At 38.8% G+C, this 25,198-nt stretch overlaps 2 protein-coding genes across 8 annotated transcripts in view; one reads left to right on the top strand and one right to left on the bottom strand.

Moving 5' to 3' along the window:
- The window catches only part of DACH2 (dachshund family transcription factor 2), a 289,478-nt gene extending 282,272 nt beyond the window's left edge, over positions 1–7,206 (top strand). For all 7 annotated transcript variants that reach the window (XM_083797536.1, XM_083797535.1, XM_083797538.1 and 4 more), the window contains one exon: positions 6,175–7,206. In XM_083797536.1, coding sequence (XP_083653662.1) covers positions 6,175–6,212 — 38 coding nt within the window. In that variant the 3' untranslated portion in view covers positions 6,213–7,206. The remainder of the gene's footprint in view (positions 1–6,174) is intronic.
- Positions 7,207–16,040: 8,834 nt separating this feature from the next.
- Positions 16,041–25,198, bottom strand: part of LOC310880977 (uncharacterized protein) — a 1,343,899-nt gene continuing 1,334,741 nt past the window's right edge. Inside the window, exons 37-38 of the mRNA XM_083797545.1 lie at positions 17,705–17,775; positions 16,041–17,376 (exon numbers count right to left, since the gene is read on the bottom strand). Of these exons, the coding sequence (XP_083653671.1) occupies positions 17,344–17,376; positions 17,705–17,775 (104 nt within the window). The 3' untranslated portion in view covers positions 16,041–17,343. The remainder of the gene's footprint in view (positions 17,377–17,704; positions 17,776–25,198) is intronic.

Genomic DNA, 25,198 nt, shown 5'->3' with positions numbered 1-25,198 from the left:
GTGCTTTTGGTACAGAATATTTTTCTGAATCTCTGTCTCTGTAACCACACACAAAATGGAGGAAGCTGAGATTTTGTGATTTACTGAAAACAAAAGGTGAGGAAAGGTTCCCCCAGGAGACTCTTGAATGTGAAGGTCCATACCTTTCTATTCTTACAAAGGGCTCAAACATTTATTCAATAATTCAGTGTCAGTATTTCCTCAGCAGGAACCACTATGTTAACTCCCTTCCTACTCAAGCTGACAATGGCAATCCAGCATCTGCATAGTTAGTATTCAGTGAACATACTCTTGTCCTTGGCTATTGTTACTCACTACAATTCCTATTTTCTGTACAAGTTTGTAGGTCTTTTAACATAGATGTGGAAATACTTGACAGAGTCAAAAGTGGATAGTCCTAAGCACAAAGTAAGTGGGGCAGAAAACCAAATGGCACACCTCTGAGCGTGTAACAGCACAGCACCGGGCGCCCAGGCCTAGGCCTGGCAGTGCTCCCAGCGGCAGCAGCACATCAGCTCCACGTAGGACAGCAGAGAGCACGCCTGTGGCAAAGGGGCGATCGGAAAGAGTGAGAGATTAATAGAAAGAGCACGGAGCTTCATTCGTACTGCTGCTTACAGAAGCACTCGTTCCTGCTCTTCCATGAGTCTGGCAGGAACCATGCCCTGCTTAGTGTGCCATCTTTCCTCTTTCGCTGCTCAATTTGGAAAGTATTTACAGATAAATGGAAAAGTGTTGCTGGAGAACTAGCAAAGCAAGCAAAGAAGTCATTTTCACTCACTGTTGTTACTCTGCTGAATGACTAGCCCAAAAACATGAGAACCAGCCGCAGGCCTGGCCTTTTTTTGTGTGTGTGTGTGTGTGTGCGTGTGTGTGTTAGTGAAAGGATCCGTTTCTATGTTTTTTCTAACTGCTGTGGTCCTTATCCCACTATCGGGGGCCTGGATGCAGCCTCCTTCCAAGCTAGTCAACATGCTTTGCTAAGAGGTTTTGGGAAAGGCATTTTTTGAGGGATTTCATCAATAATAGAGCCTAATACAAACTGTGTTCTCTGATACATTTTTTTTTTAATGACAGACTGATTCAAACTGAACAGCCCCATCTTTGTCTGTTAGATTTAGTGTTACAGTATTGTCTTTTCTTTATTTTGCCGCATCCAAAGCTTAGCCTGGCTCTAATCTAACCAAAATGGTGACCCCACTTAGGTAGCCTAGGAGGGGTGGAGAGATCAGCTTGTGTCCAATATACTTACGGTATCATCAAAGACTGGTTCAGCCCCTTGAGGAGAGTTGTGCAAAGCTTCTGGGAGCGTGTGGGTCTGGTACGTGGCTGCGCCCTTCCTTCCTGCTGCTCTACTGTCTGCATCTGAAGAAACACAACCACGTCTCAGTTCCACCTAACCTTTATTTTAGCAGCTCTCCCCACTCCTTCTTGGTCTAAATTGGCAAAGTGGGATTTTGAGTTTATTAGTTCATCTCTGCAACCCATATTCTCAGCAACACGTAGCGCTGGGTTTTGTTTCTTACGTAGCATGAATAATTTATAATTACTGATACAACACATTTATCCTTCTCTCATTATGGAGCAGACCGTGAATTTCCTTCATCCAATGACTTTTCCTCCAATTTGCAGTATGCTAAAATTATCTGAACAATCCCAAATTTTAGCTGTGTTGTTTAATCACAGCAAGCTGGCTACCTCGCTGCTCCCCTTCCTGGCCTGGATTTCCACACCAACACTACCAGGCCACATTTCTTTACGCAAGTTGTGCGGGTACACATGGAAATTTTGTTTTGAAGTACTTTTATGGAAATACAGCTGAATTACTAACTTAACGATAATACAGACAAAGCCTTACAAGCATTCAGAAAATTCAAAGATGAATGCAGATTGTCCTGAGAGCAAGGGGAAAAAATAATCTGAGAAGAGAAGAGAAGAAAGATGTGAATAAATAGGGAGACGGCAATTATTGCTTTGGATTTGTCCTGTTATACAGACATTAAAACCTTCACAGAAAGAGACAAATGTTGATATTGTTACTAAAAGAAAGTGCAAGAGATGCATGTACACTCTGGACTAACAACTCAGGGAAGACAACCTCATCCTGAGGGGAATTACAATTATTAACACAGGCTCTGGCGTACAGGGAGATGGTGAGATCTTTACTCGTGTTATACATTGTGAAGTGGAAAAAAAATCCTTTCTAAATGTCTTGCTTATTAAGCCAGTCATGCATTTCACTGTAGGTTGTAAAGCAGTATAACATGCACAGGGGGCTCATAAGCATATTTTAGTGTTAGGGAATATCATTTATACAGTTTTTATATTGTCAATATTACCCCTAGAGAATGAGATTAGGCTTTAAACTACTGTAAATCTACACTTTTGCTCACCTTTGTATAATTTCATTTTTTAATAGAATGAAGCTCACATAAATGAATATTTGATTAAGGGATAAACCTAATAAAAGAATACATTTATTGCACACAGATTTATTCAAATCTTTGCTATATAATACAGTAAAATGCCATAAAATGGTATGTAGCATGCAGTCAGCTACAATGAGGAGATGGTGAATAATCTTCAAAAAGATGAATTTGACAACACCACATTGTCATTCATGTATAAGTGGTAGCACGGATGTTCCTAATACTTTAATTCCTCATTGGTGGTTGCTGCATGACGTTGTTACTGCTATAGAGTTAAGTTTATTGCACAGCAACAAAAATGTATTTTTATTTCCGGCAAATAGTTGAGAGCCTTATAAAAAGGGAAATATTTAACTATGTACTTTCTGTTTACTAATCATTAATATCTGTGTGGCTTGAGCACTGGCATTTGCCTTCTCTCTTACAACTGTTACAGATTGAACTTTCCTTAAGAAATAAAGGGAGTAGGAATGAAAAACTGAAACTTGTTCCAGAGTTTAAATAGTAACCTACAGTAACCTCAATGACCACTTCTTACCTTAGTTGGAGGAATAAGTTTAAAAATAAAATATTATAAAACATCAACAATTTATCTATCTATCTATATATATGTATATATATATTAGAAAACATTTAACTTTGGTTTTAGCTAATTTTTAAGCTTCAGGTTTGGTATCATAAGCCAGGTTAACGATGTTACTCCAAATACTCCATAGCTTCTTTACAAATTCAAATCTCTCACTGTACCTTCGTCTTCGTCAGCAAGTACAAGTGAGATGCCAGACACGGCCGGGGCAGGAGGACTTTCCATCACTTGGGGCAGCAAGGGAGGTGCGTGCATGCATGCAGGAGAGAGAAAGAGACAAGGGGCCACGCCAGACAGCAGTAAACAAAACTGCTGTATGGGAGGTTCCTCGAGCTAATTGAACTATATGAACTATATATGAGCTAATTGAACCTGATGAACTGTAACTATTAAAGTGTATAAAGATCAATAACCAACAGGTGGTTTTGCTGATCCAGCCATCCAGCTGAGTATTGTATCAGCTGCTTCGTATCTTCCCCTCCCTGTAAATGTTTGAGAAGAACTAGCTGAATCTGTATTAATTTCAGTCTCCAAATATACTGTATTTGGCAGAGATTAAATACTCAAAGTATTTGTAAATTATTGGAGGAAAGAATCACAAAGAGTTGTATTTTAAATCCTATCACTTTATGTATCATTTCACGTGGCTTAATAAAGATGTAGGGCTTTTTAACAATTGTGAGTTTGCTCCCTTAGATGAAAGATGATTTCATGGTTGTGAAACTTGTTTTTTTATTATAAAATAAAATATAAATATTATAATATATAATATTTTATATATTACAATATAAAATATTATAATATATAAATATCGTATATAAAATGTTTGTAGGCAGGAAAAGAGGCAGTTTCATCCTATCCTCCCTTACTGATCCCACTTCCAATAAATCCACTCTTACTTTGAATGTACATGTGGACCCCTCCCCTCATCTTTGCAGAGGCTCCTTGTCACCAAAAGGAACAACATAAATGTACACACACATGTGGTCTCTATCACCATCTTGCTTGTACAAACATCAAGCATCAAACACAGCAGTATAAAATGCAACTGATGCCTAGTGAACACTTAAATAGTGAGTTACGTACCTAATTTCTGCTGAGGTCCATTGGTATTACATGCAGTGCTTCACTAAGCATGCCTCTAGATCCCATCCACTGTAGGTGGCTGGGCAAAAAGGCACTTTTGTGCATCTGGGTCCTGAGCCCAGACCCTCAAAGAGCGTAGACTTGCAGGCGGAAGATGCTCAGGGCCTGTAATGCTTTGGCTGCTTCTGTGCAGCATGCAGGACTGGTGTGTTACTGACTCACAGGAAAGCACACTCAGCAGAATTTCAGCCTTTGGATTGCCGATAGAGTATTTCTATGACTTTTTGAGGGCAAACATGTTGACCTGCAGATTTTGCCTGTGGCTACCTTATATTTTTTAGAAGTACAGCATTACTGTAGGCTAGATCACCCATAGCCTGCTATGGAAAAAATTGTGTGCAACTTCCTAATAACCAGAAGAAGAAAAACAAAACAAAGCAAAAACACAACAATGTTCGATATTTGTATTTCTGCTTACCCCCCTCCCCAGGCTTTAATATTTGCAACAGTAAATCTTAAGACAATAATTTTAATCAGCCAAAGGCCTGAAACTAATTTTAGTCACTTCTTTGGAGGTTCCCAGGCTCCCAAACATTCCTTCGGAGATGTTCTGTCCCTGGCTCTTCCGATCTTTATTCTTGTTTACATCCAAAATACATATTAAATCATCTCTGTTTGGAGAGTCTGAGCCTCCTTAAAACCATGAAACATTCAATTACTAATTAGCTGTTTCCTGTTCCTAATGAAGTGAACATGTCGGATTTGGATTAAAATTCAGCTACTGCTCTCCTCTGTTTATGGTTCCAGATGTTTTTGTTTTATCTAGGAGGTTACTTTGACAGCTACTGCTAAATGATAAATCACTCATATTATAGCTGAAATGCATTTTGAAATTGAAATGTGGCAAACTTTGAGATTGCTCCAAGGATCAGTGTCAGTTAGCAGGTCAATACTTGTTCTTTCCTTATGAGTGTTCAGTATTGGCATATGTAAAACAGTAATGGGATAGATGTCAACATTATACAAAATGCTTCTCAATATTATCATTTTGCTATCATCTTCAAGATCAGCACTTGTGGGTTTAGCTGGGTGAATTCGTGATTCATTGTATAATGAACAAGAATATGGATTCTTGTTAGCTTTAGTTTCTGTGGGCATTTTAATATTTATTTTTTCTCTGGGCATAACATTTCTTAATGTGAAAAATCACAGTTGATGGGTAGTATAACGAGGAATATTTTGATAAAGGAAGTAAGTGGCTTTCTATTTATTTCCCTAAATAAAGAAAAATAATTTAAAAAGAAATGCATAAGTTTCTGAAGGAAAGAAGAGTTTTACAAAAAGCAGATATTGATTTACTTCTATTACATTTTTTAACACAGTGCAGTTTTATTTTAATGCACAGTTCTCTAGAAGGGGTTGCGCATGTAATGACAGCGTGCTGTAAAGCTGATGCCATGTTACTCTGTCTTACGGAGGCGTGTGATACAACGCAGCCTGCCCTCAGTTCAAAAACAAATGTCACAAAGGAGGGAAATGCAAATCAAAATACCTGCAGCCTCTGCTCGGCAACTGCCGGCTGGCTGGCACTGTTGGAAGCGGGTGGTTTGGGGCTGGGAGGCACCCAGGAGTGCCCCGGGGGCAGCTACTGAGCCACACACAAAGCAGGGATAAGGATGACATCAGTTCTTGGAAAACTACTGTCACACAACCCTTTAAATATTTATTGGTGCAAGAAACTACTGTAAGTTCAGCCCAGCTGAGTGCCTGTACCTGTGCCATCGGGACCGACGTGCCAGTGCACTGAGACAGGCTCATTTGCCGGTGTAACACAAACCTCACTTACCGAGGCTTTGCAAGACTTTGTCAGCAGGTGCCTGTTTCTCCAATGCAAAACGTTGTCGTAAACTCCGTTTATGTCACTTGTAGATCTGATAATTTGCCTTAAGAAAAACAAACAAACAAACAAAAACCTTCCACAAACAAATGAAGGAACCCCACCCAAGTTTCGAATAATTCTAAAATGTGTAACTCTGTAATTGACCTTTTTTCTTCTTTTTTTTTTTCCTCCAGAAAACAGAACATACATCAAACCTACTATTATGTACTGAAGGAAACACCTATTGTTGAAAAATGTATAATGATCACTATTTGAAGACTATATAGTTCATGAAAAACGTCCCTTCCAACCTTTGATGCCTTCAGTACTGTGTGAAGAACAGGATTTGTAGCATGAAACTTGAAGGACAATTTCAAGCAATTTACTGTTGCTGCATCGAAAACTGCCGTATTGTCATTAAGAAATATTGAGACTTTTTACAAGCTTACCATACCAAACCAAGCCTGTTGCAACAGATCATTTTTAGGTCCCCGGAGATAGAAAGGAGTTTTAGTATTTTTAAGCACATACAGGAATTATTCCCCCCCCCCCCCCCCCCCCCAAAAAAAAGAACTTTTTTGTTATTTTGTTTTTGTTTTTTCCTAAGGAGGTAGCTATTACTGTATAGCAATGGCACAATGATTTTAAGCCACAAAGGTCCTCACTGGCTGTACATCATACAAGTCCAGTTTATCACTGAAACTGTTCAACATGGAGCTGTTTCGATTGTGTTTATAAATTAAGCTTTGTTTACTGAAGCAGATACTCGATATATATTACGTTTTAAAAAGAAATGTGTGTACATTTTTTAAAAGAATGATGTAAAAATTGTCCTTTCATTAGATGACCAATTCAAAAGTGTGAGCTAAACCCTAATAGCTGACGTAATACAAGGATTATAATTGATGCTTTTTTTATGCTCAGTTCAGCTTGGCTTTTGGTCTTTTAAGATGAAAAAATGAATATGCAGTAGAGTGTTAGATAATGGAAACTTTTAAGTATGGTTTCTCTGTTGTACCATATTAAGTTAAAGTACACATTCTTTGTTAAAAATGTTCTTGCTAAAAATACAGTATTAAAATTTTTTTGTTTGACTTTGGAAATCTTTTAAGAATTTTTTTTTGACTGTGAATTCCCATAGTTATTGTACTAATGCAAAACAATATTTTGCACTATTAAAAATACTTGAAGAAATTACTTAATAAAGAGGGTGGGTTGGTATCAAACATTTTCCTAATTATTTTATGTTACAAATTCCAAACTTTGCAATTAACTGGAACATTCTATGATTCCTTTCTCAAAATAGGTGACTGAAAGTTGGTTTGAGTCAAGTGGAATTAAGTAATCACCTGGTCACTCTCTACTCTCATTCATGGGTCAAAGGCACAACACTTATAAACTCAAGTTTATATGTGCATGCTTATATTTATATGCACATACCCTGAATTAAATCACTATTGCTTAAAGCAAAACAAATGAACAAACACCTTTAAATAGCTTTATGGGGAATGTATTTCCTATAAATATGCATGCTACTGTACATGTGTATACTGTTCAAAATTCTATTTTTATCACTATTTTTTTCTGTATGTCTCATTTAACAGACTTTACCTAACTTTAGAAGTGTACTTTCAAACCATTATATAATAATACAACAGAAAGAAAATAATCTGCTTTTTCCTTGCTAAAAGAAACCTTTTAGATTAACTAGGTATTAGTTAAAGAAAACATGCTGGTCTCCATTTTACAGGTGATCAAGCTAATTATCAGACTAGTTCACCACACCTCACAATGTACAAACATGGTTTATTCCCTGTTAGTTGTATTGCAAGCATTCTAATAACTGCATTAATCACACTGCCAGTGATTAAATGACCAAAAATTGAATGATATGAAGAAACAGTGCTGCGAACTGTGAGTGCTGCCACACTCTTAATAAAAGCTCATGAGTGAGTGTGCTGCAGCACCTGAAATTAAATTCTATGATTACTTATTAATTTTAGTTTCTACTCCATCAGGATTCTCTGAGATGAGGGTTAGGCCCTATTTCAATATTTTTTTAAAAGGACTTAAAACAGTCCTTGGGATACTGCAATGTTTCTGATTGATTGACTGAATGAACACTGGTATTGCTCTGAGGAATTGCAGATTTTGAAGATAGCTCTTTGACAAGTTCCCACTATCTTGCATTTTTTTTAGAAAGATTTAATGTAATTAAATTTTTCAGTCTTTGAACTGTTCGCATTTTTCGCATTTTTCTTTAGTCTTCATAAAGGCAATTTTAGCATTTTTTTTTTTTCCCTGAGTGGCTGATCTACATTTCTTAAAGCTGCATTGATGCTGGGTTGATGATTTCATTGATTTCTAATTTGCCCTTCCCAGAATAGTTTTAAATGTCAAAGTACTGGCAAATGAGATTTAGGGAACTGATAAACTTCAGAGACTGAATCTCTTGTTAAGTCCTTATTAGGTAGCCCCTGGTAAATATTGACAAACCAAGACTCTGAGCTTTTTTACATTAAAAAAAAAGTGGAGATGATTGCAAATTTTCTTTCTTTCATTTTACTTCCTATCATCTCCTTGGTAATACTCCCAGTGATGCCCTCCTGCACAGGGCCCTACCTGAGCCTTGCACCGACCCCAGGACTTCCACGTCGGTGTTTGGCCTGGCGCAGCCTGCCCAGGCTGTGGTTGCTGCTGTGAGGCTGCGTACAGCTGAGGAGCTGCTCCCAGCCTGCCATCAGGCCACGTCGAGCCCTCGTAAGCTGCAGCTCTGTAACGTCCTTTGCACCGGACACGCAGAGGTCTGGGGAACGGGACCGACACGGCACGTATCTTCTTGTCCTTCAGGTAGTGTAAAATACCTCCGTGTAGGCTTTGGCTGGTTCCAGGCACTGCAACTGAGCACAAAAAGGGATGCAAGAAGGAAATTGCTTTCATGTCCTATTTTCCAGGTCTCTCTTGTCATTAAAAGGTGGAATGAGATGGGGTTGTTCACTCTGACAAGATTGGGGGAGAATTAATTACCTTTTATGTGTAGATATAAGCTTCAAAGAGCAGGAAAGTAACCGTTCCCTGTCTGGGGTGGTTCTGTGTCCAGTACAAGCCAGCGTGTGCAGTTTTCAGCACGCTGTTACCCAAGTGCTCATTGCTGCATGGTGATACAGAACAGCAAACGCAGGCGATGTTCAGCTTAAATTTCTCATGGCCTTAATTTCACATCTGGCTGCAGTGAGCACCCTCCTTGCTCATCCTGTCTTTTAAGCAGTGGAACAAGCTGAGCGGGGCTGTTCAGGGGGAACCACGTCCTCCAGCCAGGGGCAGAGCATGCCCAGGGCAGCAGGGAATTCTGCCTTCACCCCTCCAGCTCGCTTTGAGCTGAGCAGCCCCTGCTGGCTACAGCCACTGACCTGGCAGCCCAAGGGGCATTGCCAAGAGAGACTCTGCAAATGCCTGAGGGGAGCCTGGGCCGTGGCCATGCCCATGCCCTTGGCGCTGTGGGCAGAGCAGGTGAGGCTGTGGGGCACAGGCCGGGGGACACCCAGCTGGCAAGGGGCTGCCCCCTGCATCCACAGCTGCCGCGGTTCCCTCCAAAGCAGCTCCTTGGTCGGGGATTGCCTCCGAGATGGCGGCGTGCCAAGGAAGGTGGTGGTAGCTGGGCACAAGGTGATCTGGGCTAAATGCAGGCAAGTTAATGGACGATGTATTTCAGCAATTTTATGAATCCTGTGTAATGCGGCCTGCTATCGTAATAAACTAACGGAATCAATAGTGACCAATCTCAATTTAAAATCTGGATCTATAGTACTACACAGCGAGAACGCTCTCCGTTATAAATGCCTGGCAGTGCATTAAAAGCTGAATGCTGGCTTAAGTAATTGCTATCTACAAGTAAGTGGCCCATTAATATATTTATTTACAAAATATTTCTGGTAACATGACAAAATGTGGGCTAACCCAAATTGTTACACGTTTCCTTCATAGCCTCAGCCGAGCTCCACAACCGTTGTTGTGTGTCTGGGCTCTGGGCTCCACGGGCGTGCACCCAGTCCCGCTGGCCCCGGGCTGGAGCTCCGTTACCTCTGGCAGCAGTCCTGACCCCCGGGCTTCCCGCTGCTCTCCCACTGCTGCTTCCTGCCGCCGCACCGCAGCATCCTGCCCGTGCTCCTGTCCCCTGCTGCCACGGGGAGGCATGGAGAGGGAAAGGGATTTGCAGGGTGTTTTGCCATTTATTTTTTTAAAGCCAGGCCATGTGCTGTAATTATTTGTTATATGCACCACAAATGTTTAGGGCCTTGTAAAAAATCACTGTTCAGAAAAATTTTGACATTAGTTCTGTCTGCAAATAAGGGCATCTTTGACTGTTGGAAGTTGGGACAAAAGGAGAGGAAAAACAAGTATTTTTTAAAATTCTGAATCTATAGATGACATGAATCGCTATACTTTTACGCTTGTACCTCAAAAAATCAATTGAAATGAACAAATTCAGTGTCAGCACAGCACAAACACTGCAACTTGTTCCCTTTGTATTATATCATCCACTTCTGCTTCTTTTTGCCAGCTAACACTGTTCTTAATAGATCATCTTTTGCATGAAAATTGGAGTGTGGTAATCTAAGGAAGGGAAAAAAATCTTATTGGAGCTCATTTTTTAAAATAAAGAAGTACTATTATTCTGAATTCCATTCAACAATACAGTAAGATTTTACTATATCTTCATTATGTGACTGCTGACATAATCCAAACTTATGAACATGAACACAGAACCATATATTAAAATGCTCTTATGATAACTGATACCAAATACCAAAAAAAAAATAAAAATCTTTTATAGTACTTTAACTTTTTAGAAAGACATTTGGCGCTTTCTTTGAAAATACATGCATCAGTTGCACAAAAGTGACGCCAAAATATGTATTCACTGAGTAGTGGATCCCTTTCAGTATATAACAGCTCTTTGCTTTGGTTGTCTACAAGAGGGGCTAGTTGTGGGAAAAGGAAAAGTTTTTGCTGTCCCTGAAATAGAAATTGCTCTTCATGCTGTTTCAAAGTTATAATGGACTTCACAGCTTGCTGGTGTGCTCTCTGTGGTGAGTGTACCTGCCCAGCTAATTGCAGATCTTACCTCTAAGACAAATCCAGCTCTATGAAGAAACAATGTTTAAGGTCATTATCTTAAAATGTGAAATGTTAAAAAACAAGCTGGGTTGGATAAGGCCATGCATATGCCTGCTGGTCCCAATAATAGAGCAAACGCCCAATATTTGGGAATAACTTGGGTTGATCAGAGGGATGGTGGAGACAAAATACCTAGAGAAGTTGCAAGTTCATTTTGAGCTATACAAAACCAGCCAATCTCTAATTTCGCATTCTGTCCTCCAGCCAGCCTAACTGATGTACACATATTTAGTTTTCTTAAAGGTCTGAAATAAGACAATGTGTGGAAACTTAGTCATTTTGAATTGTTGGGTGAACACAAGGTTTCTTCCTAATGAAGTCTGCATTACAGTTCCTTCATAATAAATATCGTAAACACGGCACGTTGCTTGTTACGCATGCACCCATGCCATGGTATCACACGCACTGCCGGGGACTGAAGCACGCTGCCCACCCGGCATCGGGGGCTGCACACAGGCAGCCTGCAGAGCCCGCGCCGGTCTCATTGCAGCACCTGGCCTTGGCCTGAAACCTTGGTCTTAGGACTGAAAGGCCACAGGCCGAAAATCAGCGTGCCCCCCACTCCCACCAAAGTGGCCAAATACAAAGGAAATCTTCTTTTTCTGTTGTTTTTTTTTTGTTTTTTGTTTTTTTTTCATGAAATGATGAGTTTGTTGAGAAGAAAGAATAAACAGAAACAAAGAATGAACTTTAACCTTGTTTCACTGTGTATGAGGAGGAAATACCTGTTTCATGTTTCCCCTGTTGATTCCTGCCATTAGTTGAAGTCTGTTTATTCCCAGAGCTGTGCTGCCATCAGTTGATGATGCTGGGGCACTTACAGAGAGGTTTTGGCAGGAAAAAATGTTTTATCATTCTTACTATTACAAAACACAATGTTTTTCTTAGTAGACCAGTCCAAAGCATTGCCATTTAAATTGCTGCATTGTCTCCCTTGATGTCAGATAGGGAAAAAAATCTAAAAGTAGGAAAACAGACAAAAAAAAAAAAAAAAGAAAAGCTAGTAACTTATCTAAACTCCCGATTGTCCTGTTGTCCTGACTGGACTGTTTTTTTTGTTGTTTGTTTTGTTTTGTTTTTTTAATAGTTCTATAGAACCGATGAAGACAGGAATGGTAATCAGACATTTTTGGTGTCAGATCAGTACTTTGCATTTTATGTGATCATTTACACCTGTGCAAGTATTTGATAGCATTTGACAGCTGATTTATTAGCATTTGACACCCATATTACACATGTTGAAATGACTCTACAATGTGCAAAGCAGTGGAAAAATCACTGATTCCTTTCATAGATTTTTCCTGGTAGTTTAATAACGAGATTACATTCCAAAGGAACAAATGAATTCCTCACACCCTTACTGTACTTCTGTATTTCTTCTAATATTTATTATGTTCTGCTCACATTAATTTGAAAAAAAAAAAAAAAGAAAAAAAAAAGAAAAGCAGTTGTGTTTAATTCACAGAGCTGATTCACAGACACTGGCTCTGAAACCAAATCAAAACCAGGCCATGCTCATAATATTGCAAGGAGTCACAGAAAAATGAGAAGTCTGCTATAGTGATGAGAAACACTGCAGGACTAGGACTCTTGATTTCTAACAGAGCTGGTAAGTAAATTGCATATTTTTGATTGTTAATAGTTTTTTAAATAAACAAATTTTCAACAAATGAAAGTTCTGTTTTAGCTGAAATTATCTGTGGCTTCTTCAAAGAAAACCTCCAAGAAACCCTAAAGCCTTGGTATCTCTCTTACACTCTTTTGGGATTAGGTAGAAATACACTCTGTTCAGAATCCACGTGAGAAAGGGATGGATCAGTTTAATACCTTCTGGAATGTGGTGGACTTCTCAGTTCTAGAATTATTAAAATAGTTGGGGGGGGGGGGGGGGGGAGATGTCAGCAATATCATGTATGAGCATAAAAAGTTAAAGGAGATCTATGTTTTTAAAAAGAATTTAAAACCCTTCCCTATCCCAGGAAATCAAGCCCAGAAAGAAAGATCATGAACACATTCAAAGGATGATAGTCTAAATGATGCTATACATTTGTCAACTATGCGATTATTTGAAATGTAATTGCCAATGCTGTGTTGACAGGATGTGATAGCTTAATGAAAATAACACCGTTTGCTCATCTGGTACCAGCCCAATCTCAAAAAGAAAAGCGTCTCAGATTTTGCACATCGCAGTGGCTTTTCCAGCTAAAATAATGTGGTAGCTAGTGTAGCATGAATAAGTTAAGTATCTGTGAAGTTCATGGACTGGTGAAGAGGGAGGGCCAATTTGCCGAGCTCTGAATTACTGACAGACTGAATGACCCATGTCTAGTCTTGTCACGTTACTTTACATTACACATCGTAACATAATCCAGCGGAACATAACCTGGGAAAAAAATTACTTCAGCACTAGATTGCAAGATTTTCAAGGTTACGAGTGTTTGATTGTCACGGGGCCCACATTTTTGAGATCAATTGTAGTGGCCTTTCGCTGGCACCTATTGATAAGGTGAAGAAAGCAGCTGCCAGCTTTACTGTCAATCAGAATTAAACTCTCCCATATTTACCAGTGTGCGTCTTTTGGTCTACAAAACCTACAGAGAAGTCAAAGCTCCTAATGCTCATCACAGCTGCCCCTTTCTGTGCCCACTATGCTGATTTCAGTTCCTCGCTCTGCTCAGCCCACCTACTCAATTTTCACAAATGGAAGTGCGAGTCGGGGGGAGAGAAACAGGCCCAAACAGCTATTTATACATCTGGTACCCAGTAAGAGTAGCGAGGGGAAAAGAGGTATTACTTGCTGAAGTCTCAGAGAAGGACTGTTTTCCAAGGACAGCAGTTTCAGTGGAGTGCACCTCGACACGTCAGGTTTTACAGCTATGATTTAGAAAGAGAGAAATGACCAGCAGTTACTACTGATGGGATCTAACTGCTTAAGCATTTTGAAAATTAAAGATTGAAAGATAATGAAGATAACATCAGCTGCTGCAAATGGGCTCTGGCTCTTTTGGGCTTAAGTTTTATTAGGAATTTGAACATGACATCCCTTCCTGATGTACACATCCCCAGCCCATTAATGTCAATGAGAGTTATGCTTACGTGGCAGAGAGAGCAGATCTTTAGTTGTGTACGTCCAGGGTCCATCTCACAGCCTCAGTGCCTGTGACTTGCTCAAATAATGACACGCTAACAAGGATTTACTTTGTGTGCTGTATTTCTGTAAAAGTAATCTTTTAAATGGCATAATGGATTAATATTTACTTAACAGCTTTTGCATTATTTATCACTTAACGTCTATCTTATAGTCTTATAAAATAGAAATATAGAAATATTTACTCAGTCCTCATGCACACAGTTTATTCTATCTAGAGCTGTAGCCAGCTCTATTAATTGTGCTGGTTTTCAGCTAGATGCTGTAATTAGAAAAGGAAGGTGATTGTTGGTAAACTTAGTTACGTGTTTTAAAAAAAAAAAAAAAGTTTGCACTTACTCCTGTCCCCATTTTACTACACCCCCCCGGCTCCCACCCCCGGCTCCTCTGCCAGTTGTGGGGGGTAAGTGTATACGTGTGCATAACAACAAGATTATCTCAAGATCATTACTGTCCATTGACAGGGTCCTGTTGTAAAAACTTTTGATGAATAGTCAGCATCTAATTCCTGAGTAATAAAAAAAAATAAATAAAAAATAAAAAATCAACGAAGTTACTCGCAATCATTATTCCAAATGGAAAAATTAATTGTAAATAACTGGAAGTCAATTAAGGCTGGGTTCTGCCGGGTAATGCAAATCTTTTATAGTTTTGTTTCAGTTAACTGCCTCATTAATGATTTATAGATGTGTATACAGCTGTGGGAACCATAGCATTATCTAATGCACTCAGAGAATAATTACATATGAAAAGAACTACGCAGCTCAAGGGAAAAACTCAGAAATTACTTACTGCCTGAACTTCAACCATATTAAGATGCAAAGTATTTAGAAACAGACTGTGATGTTTTGTCTTAGTTTTGAGGTTTTATATTCCTTTTAAAAAGGGAAAATAATTCTTCCTAAAAAATATTTGTATACTTCAGTATTATACATTACGCAAAACATCAAGACTTCTCAAGCTGAGAATGTAAGCCATTTATTTATTATTTAAAAGCCTAAGTTATAAAACATTCCCATTCCCTTTGTGCATCTGTTATATAGGAGAAAAAGACATTTCTACAGTTAAACAATTCATGGGCATAAGCATACATCTCCCTGATTTACACAGAGCCAGAAGTGATTTTGGAAAGACTCCAGGAGTCATTTTCATGGATACACACATATCTTGGTAGTTGTTCTTTGGTGACACTATTGTTTGAGGTTACTTTTGTTTCTTTTTGTAAAATACTCTTTTCACTTCTGAGACTTACTTCACCTCCAATAGGGCACTAGATCTGAAGTTTGCACAATTTAGTGCTTATTTCTTATGAACTCTAACGCAGTGATAAGCTGCTGTTGGACTCTTGGAAGCACCACAGAGGATCCCTTGCTTTTAAGCCTCCTCTTTTTAATTAAATCTAAGGAGGTCAAGGTCTTCCCCACCAAGATCAGGCATTTCACAACCAGAACCTTCCCTGAAATTTTTCAAGCAGTTGGTTCTGTAAATTCCAGACCCTCAGCCCAAAGCTTCTGGCATTGCTATGAGCAAATTCTCTGTTGCACGGCTGTGGAAACAGGATGGAAAAGCAGAAAGCCCTCACCCTCAGTGCTCTGCCTCCAGAAAGCATCATTTATCTCCAGGACTGAAGGAAATCGCCATCCCATGCTTTTGGCCATAAAGTGAATCCAGGAAAATAAGGGCAACTGTGGTCAGCTCCTTTGAGAGAAAGAGGTCCATTTAATCATTAATGCCACAAAGAAAGTGACCAGAAAATTAGTATTTGGCATTTAATACAAGAAATGAGCACCATCAAGTGAAAGTATCGGGTATCAGCGTAGAGCAATAGAAGGAAGCAATCCTTTCTGCTGTGGGACCTCTGATGGAGAGCTATTGATAGCCTGCATCCAATCAGAGTGATTCCACAAATTCAAGCAAGGAAAAAAAAAAAAAAAGGCAAAAGCTGTCTAGGGTGATTAAGCACACAGATACAGCCTTTGGCTTAAATGTCCTCATGGATTTCTAGGCTCAGACATACATAGCCTTGATGCAGAGTTGATCCTACTTCTCCTTTGTCATATTCCAGGGGAGATGCCCTTTGGTTTCACCCGATATGGCGAGTCTTCTCTTCTGCCATCCCTATTTGTATGCATTATCTCAGTGCAACTATCATAGCTCTGTACATTAAGCTTTCATGAACAGTAGCTGGGAATCTTTATGGCCATTTCCTAATTGATATTGGAAAATACAGTTATGGAAAAAGAGTGTGGTAACATATTTGGCAAACGATCTTCTAAATAGCAAAATCATTTACTAATTGCTCTTGTTTAACTATGGTTTATCACACACTGCATTGTGAATTGAAAAAAGTTGAATATACCCTTAATTCTGGTTTTAATTTCATCAAAAGGATAAAATAAAGGCACATCGCTATGATTTAATGTATGGGGGAAGGGCGGCAGAAAAGCCTTCCAGTCCAAATCTCCCAGCTATTCACCAAGCCTCTGTCAGATCTGAGTGTTTGATAAAGATGCTAGCTCAGAGACAAAAAGAATAATGAACATAAAATTTAAATCTTAGATCTTTTTCCCACCAGAGAAAAACAGGAACACTGAATAGAAACTGGAAGCAATGTTTTAGTGTGAATTGCTTTACCATCTGAAATTTACCTTAGAGACATTATTGCTATGCACAGTAACCCTGCTGCTCAGTACCTTTTTCTTTGCGCTGCCCCGTGCTCAAGTTTTGCAGACGAGATAAAAGAACAAGCTAAAAGCCACAAACACCGTGGTGGCAAAGGGGACATAAGAGGAATGCACGAGTCACACGAGACCCCATGGGCCTCCCCATCCCACCCACTGGCCAATGGAAGATGCACAGTTCACAAGATGACAAACTCGTTCTGTTTGCAGGCATAGCTTGCTTTCTCATCTGTTTTTTTTCCTAATCTGATCAGTTCTCACAACTGAAAAATTACGGCCAAATAAGCATTTATTTTGTTTCCACTGTACATTCTTCATGTGAAAGTTTTATAAATCAGACATGAAAGTCATTCACTTCAGTTTGAAATCTGATGTTGCAAAGGTTCAATCTGGGAAAAAATAAATAAACAAATTCTGATCCATTATATTTACTAACATTCCAATTATGCCTTTCCATTTTATACAATTCTGGGGAGGGGAAATGACATGTATTTATCGATGTGGTATTATGCTTTCTTCTGCCTCTATGCCTTTGGCAGTAAGTTCAGAAGATGAATGCCAAACAAAACCAGCTAATAACTCAAGAGCTATTATTCTGAGTTACAGACACCCTGAAGGAGAGCAGCCTCAGTGATCATTTCTCCTCCTGGATCAAATTTTTGAAGTGTTCTAGTTGGATCAGTGTTTGCACAAGAAATGCTACCCCTCAGTTCTCACGATGTCTGCTGGCTGTCCAGTCCTTCCCGCGGGGTACAGAGCGTACAACAAATACGTGCAGTGAGGCCAACCTAAAGGGTTTTCAGAAATCCAAGCAGAGAAAGAAAATTCAGAGAAGGCAGTACTGTTACTGAAAATCTGTTTTTAAAAAAGGGCAGTGTCTTAGGCTCCGGCAGCTGTAATTGCCAGAAACAGGTGACATTCAAAGTCCACCCTTTCCACAGGACTGTTACTGTTTATGGGGAGGAGCCTGCAGATGCAGTTGCATTTCTGGTCTGCAATTTCAGATTATAAAAACTTCGGAAGCAGAAAATCAGTATGAATAAACTGCAAATAAATAAAAAGATAATGATAATATTGGGAGCGATGTGTAGAGGTGCTGGCAAAGAATAAAGAAATGGTGTAAACTGACTTGCCTAAAAGCTGATGAGGATGGGCAGCTGAATGAGGTTAAAATTAGGTGTAACTAATGATAAATAAGTTATATGCACTATAAATTAACACAATAGTTTACCATTTCCTCCTCAGAATAGTTTTCACACATCAATATCCATTCATACACATTTTTAAAAATACTTTGTGAACCATAAATGTGATTTGGCTTTCAAGTTATGTTTTGTGCATTTTTTAAATTGACTACGAGTATGTGTGTGCATGAGAGACATTTCTCACCATTGCTCCATGGATTGCCACTGGAGTTTCTGAAGCCCAGAGTAATACTTGGAAATTCATAAACACCATGACCTCATTTGAAGAGCACCTAAAAATGCACTTACTTTTATTATTTAGCTGTACCCAATTTAACTTTATATGTGATAACTAATTTTGAAAACGATATATGCAGTTTCTTAGCCCTTTAGATGGTAAAAAAAGTGTTTTTTCATCCTTCCTAGAACTGCTACTCTTTCTCAATGCAGTAATACACAAACCAGTAGCACAGAAACAACACTAATAATGTGTCCTGTAACAATAATTCCACAGTCCTAATTTATGCTATAAATGCGATGCATATAGATTTTATAGTTAGTACTGATATAAAAAATACTGGTATAGCCTAAAATTTTAAGTGCATCAAGCTATAAAGCTATAACAGAAAGTACCTGGATAAAAAAAGATTTTAGGCAGCTGGTCAGACTTTGATGTTATTAATTGTAAAAAAAAAAAAAAGTACATCTGAGTTTTATTGGCAATTCTTTTCATATGGGCTCTAAAAGGGTCTGAAATATCACAACTGACAACTTTTCATAATGAATTACAATAATTTTGAAAAAAAAAAAAAGTAGTTAAATATTTGGCATTCTAGCAGTGAGCCCTGAATTTGTCTGACCTAAAGAAAGGACACACGTGTCAGGTCTGAGCTCTACCTTCCTCACCAGTGACCTTAGCCACTCTGGGATAATGAGACGTGTATGTATGCATATATAAAATATAGACGTGCGTGTGTCTTCAACAACCATCACATTGGTGCTCTACCTTGTTCCCATTTACAAATGGAGAAAAAGAGATTAAATAAGTGGCTTGTTCCATTTAACATACAAATCTGTGGAGGAATGTCCATTTCATCAATTCAGAATGAAGTACATCTCTTTGTCTACAGTCTTCCTAATTGATTAGTACGTACCTGACTAATGAAGGTGGAAGAAGTAAGATAACATAAAATTCACTGCTTTTAAGATCTCCACTGACTCAGTGTAAGCAAAACCATCACGCTGTAGTTGAGTAACTAAGGTTTTCACATAGGATGGCTCTACTGTTTCAATGCCAGTGAATCCATTGGTATTTTATTCAGTATTAACTGGAGCACAGTGTTCCGGTTTGTACTACATCCTCAGAACGCTCAGTTTGGCCTAACAATCTAGCATGCTTTCTGTTACAAAAGCTTTTGCATTGGATTTGCCCATGCACAATGTTTAATTTTAAACTTCAGTTTGTCAGCTGGGCACTTTGGTAATTGGCATGGTACTGCTAATACTCTGTGTAAAGCTGGACTAGGTTGACCACCTTAGGAAGCAATTTTTATCTATTTACAGCACTCTCCCAATCTCCCAATTACTTATGTTTAATAAAGAGATAGTATACTGGCTTTGGCCAGCAAAATAATCCAAATAGTTTAAATTCAAGAAGAGGGCATCTTACTTTGTGCCCTTGCTCCTTCATTTTGTGCAGGGCACAGCAGTGAGGGTGCCTGGCAGTGTCCCCATGCCCTGGTAAGTCAATGACAGCAAGGAACAAGAGAAGTTAAGAATCCAAGCAGCTATCATTTTAGTGCTTCATTGGTAATGTTTTGCAGAATTAAGCTATTTTTTGTCCTACAGGATGTAGATGGAGCTCACACACATCCATTTATGGAATGGGAAAGGTGGAGTTTGTGTAGGATTTGATAGTTTCTGCCAAGGTAAAACATTACAGGGGCTTGAGTGCTAAAGCACGACTGTGCCTGTAGTCAAGCGTATCTGTCAGCCTTCCAGGGCCCAGAGACTAGAAGAAAAAAATGGATAAAGATATTTAAAAAAAAATCCCCTGGGACCATCTCCCATATTTAATAAGGAAAAGCACCTTCTGTGCAGCCAATAAAAGTTGAGCATCTCATGAAGATTTATACCATATTACACACTGAAATTCAATGTACAATGATACCCTTGTGTATGCTGTTGTCAGAATAATAATCTTTGTCTGTCTGATCAACTTATATTTTATGCCAACAACACAGCATTTAATATTACACAGTTTCAGAGGAACAAAATATATTTATTCATGCAACAATTTGCCCAGTAGCTTAAACAGACAAAGTGAAAAAAAAATAGCTTGGAGTTTTTGCATTAATTTATGATCCGCAATACATATTTCTACACAATTTCAGCAATTTTATGCTGCAATATAAACTATGATTCTTAATCTAGTTTGTGGAACTGTCTCACTATTTTATACTGTCATGAGGAATAATACAGATGGATATGACTGCTGAAGTTTGGTTTTGGCATTCTCCTGAAATGAGATTAAAAATACAAATGGTAATCAAATGTTTTTTTCTATATTTTGCATTATCATATCCTGTACTGTATTCTTAGGCGTTGTGTCTCAAAATATATAAAGAAACACTTATACAGAAGATACACATAGACTCCCCCACAATCAAAGTACTCATTCCTACAAAGCAGTATCTCTGCAGTAAACAAGGTCTACCCACAACACAGGGCTTTTTCTAAATGATGCAATGCTCTGCCAGATGAGAACATATAAGCAATATAGAAAAGCTGTTCTACGTAGATCCATTAAATCTATTCCTCTAGCAGCCTGTGCAGAAAACTGAGAATTTGAATGATTTAGTATTAACTTATCAAAGGTATCTATGTATTACCTTACATCATTTTTATTTTATATGACAACATGTGACAAAATAGAAACCTGGGACAACCTCCCGCTCCCACCCCACCCCAAACAAGCTAATGAAAAGATTTTATGTGGAACTGGGAACAGAAATAAAAGAGGATAATTAGGAACGTATTTAGAGCAGTATCTATACCCCAAGATGCCAATTCATAAAACAGAACTGTACAAACACAATAGAAAACCATGCTACAATCTTTTGTCAATAGTATTTAAGCTTTCTTTTACACAAGATGAGTAAAATTCTTGTGAGACTGTAATAAATTGGGTAGATTTCCAAACTGATGTGGACTTACCAAAACCTTCAAATCCTCTGGTGAGGCTTCATTCATTTAAAGTGTTGCCTGATAATCAATTGGTGATTATTATTGAAATTTCTCCAAAATGAAGTATTTGTTGCGTAAAGACACAATTGAACTTGTTGCTTCCCCATAACAGAATGTGATATCAGTGCCTAAAGAAAGTGTCTGATTCTAAAACACGCGTGTGCATGTATACATCCACTCACACCCAAAGACACACACACACACGTTGCTAAGGCTTGGCTGTAGCTCCAACACATGGCAAACTCGGACATTTCTTGTAACCTCAGTACACAGCTTAGGTCAACTAGTTTAGATATAAGAATTTATGCACCTAGTCCATTTATATGAAAAAACAAACAAACAAAAAACCTAATAACTTCATGTTTAAATATGGAAATAGATACCACATGATTGAAGCACATAGGAGATAAGCACACCTACACTATAACGGTAGAAAAAAGCTAAAGGAAGACACAGATTAAATCCTGCTTTGTGATTTATAGGAGTTTGTTTGCATAGAGTACATTTGTAGTGCCTTGATCAGATTTACTATATAAAAGCAAACCAATGCTTAGATCCTATGTTATGTTGTCCCATGAAAAAAAAAAAGAAACAAAAATCAGTAACAAATGAGTTGGTCCACAAATAATGCAGACATTCATGGATTCATAGTCTCAAACTACTCCAGAAAGGCAAGAAAAGCAAAGGAAAATCAAAGCATCGGAAAGGTCAGCTTATCAAAGACCATGGATGTTACGCTGATTTCCCCCAGCTGAGGAGCTGGACAGTATCTTTATGCTGTTGAAGCTCAAACTTCGGAAATATATTCAGCGAATCATAGTCACTCTCTGAGAATTAAAAAAGTAGATTGTGTCCAGAGTCCAAAAATAGATGTGATCTATTTTTATTGGCAAAAGAAAAAATAGCTCCCTCCTCCCTTCACGAGAAATCTTCAAACCAGAACCACATGATACAAGTGGAACATTTCTCATCTGTGGAGGCCTTATTTGTAACTCAGTCAAGTGTACTTTTAAAATCTCTAAATGATGAAAAGCACACAAAATTAATTGCTGCTACAACACGAGTATGATTAATAGTACTGTATACAGGAAAGATTTGAAATTAAAATTTTAAAAGATTACAATTTTAATAAAGAATTATAGATTCTTCATTGAGGAATAGATATCATCATTCAGTAACTTTGAATACCTAAATATGCTTTTGTTTAGTTGTAGCTTGACCAACCTGATGATCTTAAAAAATGCAGATTTTTTTCCAAGAAGTATTCTACACATCTTGATGATCTATCAGAAAGATTTCATACACCCCTATGAGCTTCTAAATATGTCCTGTAACACAAATATCTACATACTGCAAATGTACTGCACTTGAACACTTGTGCTTGTCTAACCAGGCACATTAAATTGAGCTACACAGATATGTGTCATGTATTCCCCTTGGATGGTTCAAGTATGCTACAGCTACAGTAAAATATCACCTGCCACTATTGCTCCAAGGTCCCAGCCCTACTCCTATGGAAGTGGTACAAAATACTTCACATTTAATAAAAATAATGAGAGCTTGCTATAGATAGGGAAGAGCCAAAGGTTGGTGTTTGTTTGTATTTAGACCTAGGCTTTTGGGTTCACATTAATTCTATTTATTCGACTGTTAATACATTTGTCACACATTTGAGGATGCTCAATCTTAAAACAGTAATATTTTGCAGCTGGTGAAACAGAAAACTCCTTATACATCTGCAACTTAGATTGATATTCTGTAAATAAAGTTTTCCTGAGAGATTCCTGTGTCCACTGGGAAAAATTTGGAAGATACTCAAGCATAAACTACAACGTTGCCAGCATTTCAAACCTCATACAGGCTCTTTTATAATTTAATAAATGTTTTTCTTTTCATAAAAAAATTGCTCATCCTAACAGTATATAATGAAAAATGAGTAAAATAATGCTTAGATTTTATATTTAATACAATAGAGCAGGCAAAAGCAACTATTTACAATATTTTTTTTCTTTTTATTTTCTTTTTTTTTTCTATAAAACAAAACAGGTATCCCTGTTTCCTATTAATCTTTCTTGATGTATTCTATTCAGGGTGGCCAGCAAACTGATAAGATCTTTCCTTCAGATTTCAGAATTACTGAATCTGGAAATAGTTCTCATTTATCTCATGTACTGCTGAGAAAACAATCTCAAATTGTTGGTTCTACTGATGAGACTTCCTTAGCAACACAAGGGCTTCAGAATTATTTTTCAAGCCTTGTCAATGCTTCCTGTGAGGTTTCCGTCATTGTCAACATTGAGCACTTTGCAGATGAGGGCGAAAAAAAAAAAAAAAAAAAAACACCACCCAGAAAGCTCTGATAAATTAATAGAGGATAAATTAATAGACTAAATGGAATTAATAGAAGCAGCGATAAATCTAATAGGGAAATTCCGTAACAATAGTCCAGTGACTAACATTTTACATTTACCAAGTCTTTTATCATTTAGATGAAGATCTATAGGGAAGGGCCTACGTCCCACAGGCATTAGAAAACTGAGCACTTGCACCTGTGCCCTTCTCCGCAGCACGATGCACAGTGGCAGAGGGCTATGCATTGAGGCTGCACCTTGGGAAGCAGTGCAGGAGCACCTCACGCACGCTTCACTTCCAACACCGTCACGTTGGCGCAGGCACCTGGGTGGATGCCGTCACGCGGGGCTGGGGCTCCCCGGGAGCAGGAGCATCGAGGCTGGCAGAGGTGTCTGCTCCACTGAATGCTAGCAGCTGGCACTTTCAGAGAGGGCTTTTCAGCCACATTCTCCCTCGGTATGTTATGTTTAGGCCACGGTTTAAACCTTTACTGTATTCGGTTTATATTGATTAAGTCTCAAGCGTGCAGCTAGTCCCTTGATGCTAGATTTCAATATTTGCTGATCAAGTTGGTAAAGTGTCAGCTATGCAGGGCAAGTTCAGCTTTAGCTTTTAGTGTAATTGGAATAGACTAGTTTAAAGCTACTTTATTTCAGGTACCTCCGGTCTCAGGTTGAATGCTTTCTGCTGTGAATATGTTCTCCTTCCCTGATACAAACATTCACCCCCGTTCTCAAATTCACCAGCACTCATCTGACACTTCACACATTGCCAAATGTCTACTCAAACACTGAAAAAAAAATTCTGCTGAGTTCTAAACTAAGTGTTAGTGGATAGCTGAAAACTTGCACTAGCATGTCTATCTATGGCTGAGCAAAAGACACTGAACATTAACGCTTTACGGACTGCTAAAAGCTGTCTGCAAAGCGAACCAGTTAAATCCTGCAGCGATGCTCTGCTCTCCTCCTGGCCGATCCCGCTCAGTGCGGGGGGCACAGTGTCCCCCAGCAGCAAGAGCAGAGCTGGCAAGCACCACACACTTGGTGGCACATGGGTAGCATTTATCTGGCAATTATAAATCATTAGCACACCCACATATTCTGTTTTGCTATTCATGATTGTAATTTCTTCATTTGAGGGAACAAAATGCACTCTAGAGGCAGTTTCAGACACCGAATGCCTCTTTTACCTCAGGCTGGGCTACCACTCTGCCACAGCCCTGTGCTGGGAAGCAGGCTCTGCCACCAGGAGCATGCTAGGCAATGGGGAACACCGCTCCTGTCCTAACTTTGAACACCTGGAGGCAAAGGAAAGGTTCCTCTGTGAGCCTGAGCCCCCCGATCCGTGGGTGTGAAGGGTGAGCGCAGGCCAGGTTTCCACCTTGCAGATCTCCTGCTGACGGTGCCTTCCTGCGCTGCCCCAGGCTGTG

The sequence above is a fragment of the Anser anser genome, assembly GCF_964211835.1.
Source record: "Anser anser genome assembly, chromosome: 13".
NCBI classification, from domain to species: Eukaryota; Metazoa; Chordata; class Aves; order Anseriformes; family Anatidae; genus Anser; species Anser anser.
The sequence above is the reverse complement of the archived record's forward strand: the minus strand, read 5'-3'. Positions and strand labels throughout refer to the sequence as shown.